The sequence below is a fragment of the Elgaria multicarinata genome, chromosome 10 (genome assembly GCF_023053635.1).
Source record: "Elgaria multicarinata webbii isolate HBS135686 ecotype San Diego chromosome 10, rElgMul1.1.pri, whole genome shotgun sequence".
Lineage (NCBI taxonomy): Eukaryota > Metazoa > Chordata > Lepidosauria > Squamata > Anguidae > Elgaria > Elgaria multicarinata.
The window spans coordinates 879,594-889,505 of record NC_086180.1 but is presented as its reverse complement, the minus strand read 5'-3'; the positions used below and the strand labels follow the sequence as shown (position 1 = coordinate 889,505).

General features: G+C 63.1%; 1 protein-coding gene across 2 annotated transcripts in view; it reads right to left on the bottom strand.

Annotated features, from left to right (window-relative positions):
- Positions 1–2,148: 2,148 nt before the first annotated feature.
- Positions 2,149–9,912, bottom strand: part of DCTN1 (dynactin subunit 1) — an 89,693-nt gene continuing 81,929 nt past the window's right edge. For both annotated transcript variants that reach the window (XM_063135828.1, XM_063135827.1), the window contains exons 16-28: positions 9,663–9,731; positions 9,291–9,353; positions 9,010–9,159; positions 8,691–8,852; positions 7,878–8,009; positions 7,483–7,611; positions 7,025–7,167; positions 6,574–6,740; positions 4,667–4,800; positions 3,995–4,184; positions 3,824–3,900; positions 3,342–3,431; positions 2,149–3,139 (exon numbers count right to left, since the gene is read on the bottom strand). In XM_063135828.1, coding sequence (XP_062991898.1) covers positions 3,002–3,139; positions 3,342–3,431; positions 3,824–3,900; positions 3,995–4,184; positions 4,667–4,800; positions 6,574–6,740; positions 7,025–7,167; positions 7,483–7,611; positions 7,878–8,009; positions 8,691–8,852; positions 9,010–9,159; positions 9,291–9,353; positions 9,663–9,731 — 1,644 coding nt within the window. In that variant the 3' untranslated portion in view covers positions 2,149–3,001. The remainder of the gene's footprint in view (positions 3,140–3,341; positions 3,432–3,823; positions 3,901–3,994; positions 4,185–4,666; positions 4,801–6,573; positions 6,741–7,024; positions 7,168–7,482; positions 7,612–7,877; positions 8,010–8,690; positions 8,853–9,009; positions 9,160–9,290; positions 9,354–9,662; positions 9,732–9,912) is intronic.

Genomic DNA, 9,912 nt, shown 5'->3' with positions numbered 1-9,912 from the left:
TAATCCTACCCCCTTTTAAAGCCATCCAAATGGGTGGCCATCACTACATCTTGTGGTAGTGAGTTCCATAATTTATGCGCTGTGTGCAGAAGTCCGTCCTTTTATTTGTCCTAAATCTCTCACCGATCAGGTTCATGGGATGACTTCCTTGGGTTCTAGTAATGCCTCCCAATCCACATTCTCCACACCATACATAATTTTGTCCACCTCTATCCTGTCTCCCCTTAGCCTCCTTTTTTCCAAGCTAAACAATCCCAGCTGTTGTAACCTTCCCTCATAGGGGAGATGCTCCGGTCCTTTGATCATTTTAGTTGCCCTTCTCTGCACTTTTTCCAGCTCTATAATAGGTGTAGTGACCAAAACTGCACGCAGTGTTCTAAGTCTATACTTGCAGAAGGGAGCACCTTCGGGATGATGCTTGTGGTGGTGGTGGTCTGCCCCGCCCCGTCACTGTTGCACAGTGCTGTCCTGGGGAGCGTCCTTTGTAGGGCTCTGGCCAGTAGCAGTGTTTTTGTGCTCTGTTCTGAGGGCCCATTTAAGCTTCTCACTTTCAAACCCAACCAGCCCAGTGGGTGGGAATCCCGTGGCCTTTTCCATCTATCAGCCTTGTTGCTTTGGCCCTGCCCCATCCACGGGACCACTCAGTTCTAGAGCAGCCGTCGTGAACTAAAATGGACAGCCATCGCGGGAACATTCAGGTCTGCATAAGCTGCCGAATCTTAAGTGTCAACTGAAGTTAAGACTACAGCACTGCGGTTGATAGCAGTGAGTTGTGAGAACCTCATGACTTGCAGCAGGCTGACAAGCGCCAGAAAAGGCTCAGAGAGAATGTGGAATTGTCACATTACTGGAATACTTGGAAGGCTGCACTAAAAACGCACGTTGGTGTGTTAAACGGGCCTGTGCAAAAACGTAGGATCCCAAGGACGCTTCCCCCCGGATATGGCCTCTGGCTGGTTCACACAAGTGAGGAAATTGATGGAAAATATGGGAGAGATCTAGAGGGGCAGAGTTCCAGTCCCATCTCAGCGCAATAACAAGATGTCCTGGGCACATGCAGAGGCTTCTCTTGCTACCTGCCTCCCTGGGATATTTCTGCACATTATTTTCCGCTCCCTCTTCCCCCCAGTATGGCTTGACTGGAGGCAATTGGAACTTTGCCTCACTGCATTGAATTGGCTGTGATGATGGAGACAAAAAGGATCTGTGGTCCTCTGGTTTGGTAGATAGGAATTTTGCTTTTCATACTGGAACAGTCTAAAATTGCCAGGAAATACTTCCCCAAAACAAGATTGGTGGTGGTGGAGTTAGGAGAAAGATCCCCCAGAATGAACATGTTAGAATTGCTTGGACTGATTACTTTGTCCTGTAGTGACTGCTTAATCAACACTGCAAAGCCATTCTTTAACGGTTTATATATTGTTTTTTGCTTTATTGATCGCCCCCTTCTGCCATTTTCTGCCTATCTACAATAATTCATCTTTGTAATGTCTTTTTTGAAGATATTTTTAGGTATTGTGTATCACTGCTCTAACTAATTTAATTCTTTTCAATTAAAATCTTGGGCCTGTAGTTTTCCACTCTGGTCACGCTTTACCTTCTGACCGGCTGGGTTGCAAAAGTGCAAATTCAAACTCCAATTAAACCACCAAGTGAGCAAAGGCCTGGCCCCCATCCAGCCCTCTTCCCTCTCGGACAGTCTGCGCAGGGGGGAGAGAGAGAGACCCTTCCACTGGCCCCTTCTTCTGGCCGTTAGAAAAGGAAGGGAGGATCTCTTGAAGGCAAGGACGCATTTGGAAAGGCGGGCTCTGCACGTCAGCCCCAGAAGAGGCCGAGAGCTTCTTTTGCCCTTTCTCAGACCAGCAGTGCCCTGTCCTGCCCGTGAGCAGCGCCTGATCCCATCCAGCCTGTCAGGCGCCTTGTGGGGAGGGGCCTTGCCTGGCCTGAGAGAGACATGCCAGTCGGAGGGCGAGCTTCTGCTGCAAGTGGGGCAAGGAGAGGGCTTAGGGGGCAGCCCACGGCCTGTCCAGCAGATCTGCCACTAGAGATGCCGTCTGGCCCCGCCCCCCCAGTGGCCCCTGACCTCAAAACGGTTGCCCCCGTGGGCCTGCGTGGAAAACACCAGAAACTCACACAGCTCAAGCGTAATTCGAGTGAGTTTATTTTATTGTCTCAAGAAGTCAACATGCAAGAAGGTCTCTGCCTCAAAGTGCTTGGCGCTGGCCAGCCTCAGCTCCGCCCGCTCCTGGCAAGAGGGGCTCCTCACCCCCACTGACATGAAAGCACCGAAGACGGAGGACCCCACAGGAAGGGAGCAGAGGCTGGGGCCGGAGGTGCTGAGCGGCAGGATTACGAGGCCTGGCGTGCTTCTGCAAAGAGAAGAGGCCCCCCACCGCTGCCGGCAGAGAGACACGCTCACAGCCCGGGCCCTCTCACCGCGGAGCCTCCCAAGCCGAGACCTTTGAATGGTCTTGGTGGCAACAGCAAGAGAGCTTCGTGCAAGCGTTTTACGTTAGCAACCGCGGCTGAACTACGTGGGGTGGAGCGGAGGAGGGTCCGGCCGCGTTCCCCTCAATGCCCTCCTCTAACAGGTGGGGGAGCAGGGTGCCCTCCCCTCCCCTCCGTGCTTTGGGTTTGCTCCTTGGATCCGGCCCCGTAGCATGCCCGGAAGCTAGCCAAGGGGGGAAGGCGTCCAGGAGGAGGAGGAGGAGGAGGAGGAGGAGGAGGAGGAGGAGGCCCCCCAGCACATGCAGAGCGGCGCTTGAAGCCTGGCCCAAGGGGCAGCCAGCCGGTGCCTGTCGGTAAGGCAGCGAGAGCGACGCCCCAGAAAGGGGGAGCGGTCGCCAGAGGGCCTCCCAGTTGGAGTGGGGGGCCACAACCCAGGCCCAGAGCACGCGGACGTTCGGAGCGTCAGTGGCGGGAGGCGAGCTTTGCAGCCGAGGGCCGTCTAGATGTGGGGAGGCGGCAGAGAGTGGGGGGAGAGGAGCGGGGCGGGGCTCTCTTAGCAGATGAGGCGAGTGTGAAGCTTGTGCAGCTGCTCCGGCGTGAGGACTAGCCGGTGCACCTGGCCGTGGCCCGGCTGGCAGGGGAGGGTCACTTTGCCCAGGTAGACCGTGTCGTCCTTCTGCTCCTCTTTGGCCTGGGGATGAGAGAGAGAGCGGCGGTGGGCGGAGTGGGGGCCAGGGGCTGCGGCAGACGGGCCCAGCGCCCGCGGGGTGCTCCTGGGGCGAACCCGCGGGCCCTCCCCAACCTCCACGCGGGACCATAGAGCCGTGGAGTCAGAAGGGCCCCTAAGACCACCGAGCCCACCCCCCTCTGCTCAAGGCAGGCATCCCCCTCACCTTCAGGAAGGGGGCCGAGGGGAAGGTGCCGAAGTCGGTGGGGATGTGGGCGCCAGGGTGCTGGAGGACCGTCTCCTTCATGACTTCATCCTGCAGGAAGGGAAACGAGGCGGTTGGGGTATCTGTCCCAAACCCCGCCGACCGGGCCTCCGCTCCCCCCCCCCCGCTCAGGAGAGACCAAGGGCACAGCTCTGAGCGGCCCCCGCGTGCTGCAGCAGGCCAGGGTCAACGGTGGGAGTGGCACTGCCCCCCCTCCCCTGCCCAATCAACCTCAACCTGCAGGACGATTCCCTGCCTTTCCTCGGGGCCAGGGAGCGGGGGGGAGGCCTCGAGCAGCTCATTTCTGGGGAGAGAGACGGAAGCCCCTTGGAGCGCCTTGTCAGTGGGCCATGTCTGGGCCAGCCAGGGCTGCAGCCCGCCGCAAGGGGCTTTTTGCCGCACAGGGAGGCACCGGAGGCCTCCCTCCCTCCCTCCCGGATTACCTTCAGTTTGTCAATGGTTTCGCTCAGTGACTTCAGGCGGGCTGTTTGCTCCAGGAGCTGGGCTGTGGGGCTGGCCGCTGCAGGGGGAAAGGGCAGCAGTGAGCAGCCGAAGGGGGTGTGTGGGTGCCAGAGCCCCGCGCTCTCCTCCCGGCCGGCCCCAACCCGACCAACCTGTCCTCTGCCGTGTGATGTCCACCACCTTGGCATTCGCGCTCATCTGGTAGAGGGTCTCCAGCAGGTGGCTGGTCTTGCGGTACAGGGCGCTGGAGACCACCTCCTCCCCGGTCCTGTCCTTGGGGAGCGAGAGCTTGGGGACGTGCAGCGGCGACAGGGACGCCAGCTCCCGCCTCATCTGAGCTCCCTGGAGAAGGCAGGCCAAGCGGGGCGCGGCTGACTGAAGAGCCCGGGCACCACTGCCTGCCCCCGGGCTGCTCAGAGCCGTTTACAGCACACACACACACACGCCCCTCCCGAGGCAAAGGCAGGAACGATCCACCCACCCCTGCTAAAACGGGTCCCGCCTTTCCCTCCATGGCAGAGAGGAACGAAACTTGAAGGGAGGGATATGGAATCATGCACAAAACAGCGTGACGTGTGTGTGTGTGAGTGAGTGAGAGAGAGAGGGGGAGGGAGAAGTGGGAGGATCAGAGCTGGAGGGCCTTCCCTCTGGGACCGTCACGGAGCTTCTACGGAACAGGGATGCCGTGGAAGGAGAGGCCCTCCTCAGAACGGGGTCCGTCTCGGGAGATTCCGCTCCCCCCCACTCTACGCTGCTGCCTCGTGCCCGTGGCTGTCTGGGGGCCTCCTTCTGGGCTGGGCCTCTCGGGAAAGGCCGACCCTCACCTTGAGCCGGTTGTTCTCGTTTTTGAGATGCTTGATGGACAGCTGCATAGCGTCGATCTGCTGGAGGAGGAGCGGGGAGTCCTTCACCTGCACAGGGCCTGAACCGCCCATCATGACCTGGCCAGCACCCACACCTGCAAGGGGGGGGGCAAAGAGATGGACAACGCCGTCAGAAGGAGCGGGGGGGGGGGCGGCTTCCTGAAGGACAGGACAAGAGGGCCTTCCAACCTGCTTGGCGGAAGTGGAGGAAGCGCAACCTGCCCGGGCCGAGGCAGAGCAAGGCCTCAGGAGAGCCCTGGAGGGAGGGAGGGAGGGAGGGGGCACCTCGCACACAGCACCCGTGCAGCAAGAGGCAGAGCATGGCCCAGGGAGCTCCTTCGTGCAGCGGCATGCCAGGAAGCCTTCAGGAATGGGGGGATGGGACCCAAAATCATGCCCGGGGGGGGGGGGAACCAAACACAGATCTCCCTCCTGCCTTTGGAACACGCCCACTGCGCTTCCCTATGCTTAGTCCCCAAGTCGTGGGCTGCCCCTCTGCCCAGACCACTAGTGGGCCCAATCCAACGTTTACTAAGAGAGGAGAGGACTGGGAGAAAGGGACACCTCACCCGCTCCCATCAATTCTCCCCTGCAGCCCCCTCTTTAAGGCCACCTCCCCCCAGCCAGGGTGGGAGTTGTTAACTACTTTAAGGGGTGGGCAGCGTGGTGGTGGTGGTGGGGGGACATTTACTGTGGGGATTGGTGAGGAGGGCACGTACTCCTCTCCCCCCCCCGCTTTCCTGGGATCGTGGCAAACGTGGCATTGAAACCACACATTTGCCAAGGTGGCTTGCATCCCCTGGCGTTGCTGTAAACTCCTCCTCCTCCTCCTCCTCCTCCTCCTCCTCCGTTTGCACGAGCAGCCAGCTCAGCCTGGGGCCAGCCCAGCACTCCACGCAAGCTCCCCTCTACTCCCAGAGGCCCTCCCCAAGCCCCCCCCCCCCAGTCATCAGGCAATGCACGGCCCCAGGAGACCCAGGCGCCTCAGGGAGGGACGCGCCACCGTACCTCTCTGCTGTTCTTCTGCAGGGAAGCAGGGAAGAGACGAGAAGGAGCAGAATTAGAAGGCGGCCTCAGCGGGCTTTGGCGTTTCTGCCGGGAGGGCGGCAGGCAAGACATGGCAAACAGCCCCCCCCCCCCCGGTGGGGTTGGTTGTTCTAAAGCAGGGGGAGGGCAACTTTGGGAGTGCCCGGGGGGGCATTTTTGCCACTTTGATACTTCCCCCTGTGGGCCTGAGTACGCCCAACCCCAAAGAGTACAACTAAAATTTGGTAGCAAACTGCTCCGTGGCATTACTACGGTTGCATTGAGCTGTGTAGTGGCTGCAGTGTGTCAAATGGGGCAGATTTCGTTTGGAACTTCTCTCCCCCCTCCCCCTCCCCCCCAGCAGCTATGCTGGACCAGAAAGGAGGAGGAGGAGGAGGAGGAGGAGGAGGAGGAGGAGGAGGTCCTTGCCTGGAAACAGGGGAAGGAAAGAGCAGTGAGCCACCTCCCTCCAGCATCCGCCCTCTGGGCCCCACTCCATGGGCACAAGCCCCTCAACGTGTTCATGGACAGCGCAACAGCTACCAGAGGAAGCTGCTCCTCCTCCTCCTCCTCCTCCCCCCGCACCTGCCCCGTGCCCCGGTGACTCCAGGGTGAGCCTGAGCCACCCCCCTCCCGAGAGGCTGAAGGCAAAGAGCGGCCCCCGCAAGGCTGGCCCACGGCAGGTGGGCTCCGGCGGAGGGCCACCATGCTTCCAGGAGGCTCCCCTTCCCCCCTGGGGGCTCCTCTGGGGCTGCGGGCCTCCACAGGGCGGGACCTCGGCACTGGCCGCCCGCGTCACCGGGCACACAGACCCAGGGGCCGCAGCCAGAGCTAGGACTCGCCTCCCGTGATGCCCGAGATGACGGACGCGATGCCGGAGGGCGGGGCGCCACGCAGGCCCTCGATGGTGCGCTTGGACTGGTTGCTGAGCCGCTGCTTCAGCTCCAGTTTCTCGGACTCCAGCTGGTCAATGTCTGCTTGGAGGGCATCCATCGTCTCCTCGAACTCCCTGCGTGCGACACGAGAGAGAGAGACAGAGAGAGAGAGAGAGAGAGACAGAGAGAATGCTAGCCAACCGGAGTGCAGGAGACACACAGCCCCAGAATGCCCCAGGGCCACATAACGGTGCCCAAACACAACACAGCCGCCTCCGGCCGCAGCCCCCTCCGGTCTGGCTGAAGGCAGAGGATGCACATTTGGCACGGAAGCTACCAGCCGGTGCCTCTCACGCCCAGGAGATGTCGGAGGGCAGCCCCCACCCCCCACTGCCATTACACTCCCCCCTCGGCTCACTTCTCTTTCTTCTTGAGCAGAGTTTGGGTCTCATCCAGCTTGGTCTGGATCTTCTCCACCCGCTCATCTGCATCCTTGGAGGAGCTGTCCAGCTTCTTCTCCAGGAGGCTGAGCCGCACGTTGGCTTCGCTCAGCTCCTCTCCCTGGCAAGCAAGGGAGGACAAGGGCCGTGAGGCCTCGGGCGGAGGGTCACCCCCAGCAAGTGCCCCACACTGGGCCGGAGCGCCCCAGAGGTGCGGCAGTCCCACAGGAGCCGGGTGGCAGGCAGGTGGCCAGCTGCCAGCGTCTCCCAGCGTCGGCCCGGAAGCGGCCCCGGCAAGGCGGAGCGGCACGGCAGCGCCTGCCCAGTGGAGCCCCCCAGCCCCTGCTCTGCCTCGGAGCTCAGTAGGAAAGGCGGGGGCCATTGGGCAAGACCAGAGGCGGTGGGAGCCCCCCCCGCGCCCCCCCTGCACTTTCACCTTGATTTTGAGGGACTTCTTGAGCTCCTTGATGACCGTCTCCCGATCCTCCAGTTTCAGCCCCAGGCCCTCGGCGTCAGTGATCTCTGCCCGCAACGCCGCCGCGCGCAGATCCACGGGCGGAGGGGGCTGCAAGGGGAATCAACACCAGGAGGTCCAGGGGCGGGCGGGCGGGCGTCCCTCACGATGACGAAGCCCCGCAGGCCGTCACAATCCCGAGGGAAAGGCACCGCCCCCCCTCCTCCAGCCCCCGCAACGCCAGAAGAGGCGGGGGCAGGCCTCTGCCAGGCAGCCCCGCCAGCACTGGGCCCCACAGCAAGGGGGCCGGCCTGCCAGCGCTCGGCACCCGGGTGCTCTCGGCCCCACGGCAGAGGCGGCACCTGCCCATGGCCCACCTTGGTCTGGGGTCGGTCTGCGTCGTACTCGCCCTCCTGCATGGCGGTGGCCATCTTGTTCATGGTGGCGATGAGGATGTTGCACGACTGGCGCAGGCACTCGTGGGGGCTGACGCCTTGCAGGCCGTAGATCTGAAACGGAGCCGGGCAGGTGAAGAGACCTTGCGCAACACCGCTGCGCCCTGGCTGGGAGCAACAGGCCTACAGGGAGCCCCAGTCCTGAGCAGCAATGGGCGAGGAGGGCGGCGGCGGCGGCCCCCGTGGGTCACGGAAGGCCTCTGGAGAGCAGAGCCCGTCCCTGGTCTGTCCTGGGCAGCAGCAGACGTCGCAAGGCCCCCGCACTGAGGAGACACAAGGTGAGGCGAGGCACAGGCCCCGCTGGCCCCACCTTCAGCCGAGCCCAGGCCCTCTCACACGACCGACACGCCGGCCGGGGCGCTCCAAGTGCACACGCAAGCAAGCCAAGCAGCAGTACGCTTGGGGCGCCCACGCAGTGGCCGTGTGGAAGCCGGGAGGCGCCCCCCAACAGCAACGCTCCCTGAGACACCCCGGGGGGACCCGAGGCAGACGCGTAACGACTGGGAACAGCAACCGCCGGGGGCAGCTCTGCACGCTGCCAAGTTCTAGCCCTGCCTTCGCCCTGAGGCGGCGAGTTCCAGAGTGTAACGGTACGTTGGCACTGACGCCCTCGCCCTGTGATCTCTGCCCTTGAGTTCCTGCCCTGAGCAGCCCAGAGAGGAAGGGTTCTCATCCCTGCTGTGCTCCCAGGCCCATTTGTTCCAGGAGGGTGGGGGAGGGGGTGGGGCTCCTCACCTGCTCGCTGGCCTTGAAGGCCAGGTCTTCCAGCTTCACGGCCTGGAGGCCCTCGTTCTCCGTCAGGGGGGCGATCATCTGAGCCCCCGCGGCCGCCACCTCCTGCAGCACGGCCACCACCCACGTCAGGTGCTTGCGGCAATCCAGCAGCGTGTCGGCGACCTGCGCACTCAGGGAAGACGTGGGGCCAGGGTCACCGGGAGGCTGGTCCCGCCCGATGCACAGCCCCCGCGGGGGGTTCGGCACCGGAAAGGGGGCACCTGGACGCCTGCTGAGCGGATCAGGGCCCCCGCATCGGGGGTGGGGCCACGCCACCCACCTGTTGTCCGAAGCCGAGCGCCGCAGGGATGCCGGGGGCGTCCGTGCCGGGCATGCGGCGCCGGATTTTCTTGCAGAACTGCCGGATGTCGCTGCACGACGTCTCCAGGTCCTTCAGGAGAATCGCCAAGTCGGACGCCTCCTGCCCTGTCTGCAAGCGGGAGGGGAGAGGTCAGCCCAGGGCGGCCGGCAGGACGAGCCCCCCAAGGGAGGGAGGGAGGGAGGGAGGGAGGGAGGGCGGCATTCCTCCCGTCATTGCAGCAGCCGGCCCTCAGCGCTTACCTGCAGGAAGGACCGCAGCCTGCCCACTTCCACGCTCATGCAGTCCAAGGCGCTCTGGGTGAACTGCAAGCAAGCAAGCACAAGCCCTGTCACCGTGGGCGCCAAGCAGGGGCCACCGGGGAGGTTCTGCGCCCTGGCCTTTGGGGGCGCTCCGTGCACGACCCTCTCCAGGAAGGCCCCCCCCCGAGGCTCTTGCCCAGGCTGGCCTGGGGGAACTGGGGACCACCCGTACCGGCTGAACGCCGACCTCTCACCCCCCTTCTCCGCCTGTCAACGGGCTCCAGGCTCACAGGGGACGATGGCCAGCCAGGCCGCCTCGCCTGCCAGGGCCCCTCCGCAGAACCTGGGGCCTGCAGCACGGCTCCCCCTCACCTTGATGTGGTCAGCCAGCTGCATGGTGCACTCCTCCGCCTGCTCAGCCAGGTGGATGCTGTACAGGTGCTGGAAGGGGGAGAAAAAGCGGGGGGGGGGGGCAGCACCGTGAGGAGGAGGAGGTCTCTGCTGGCGGCAGTGGGCTGGCTTTCTGCCCAGAGCAGCCCAGCCGCAAGGGGGGCCAGACGGTCTCCCCGGTCCTTCATCCGGCTGCCACCACCAAGAGGCAGGCAGGGAATGCAAGCGGGGG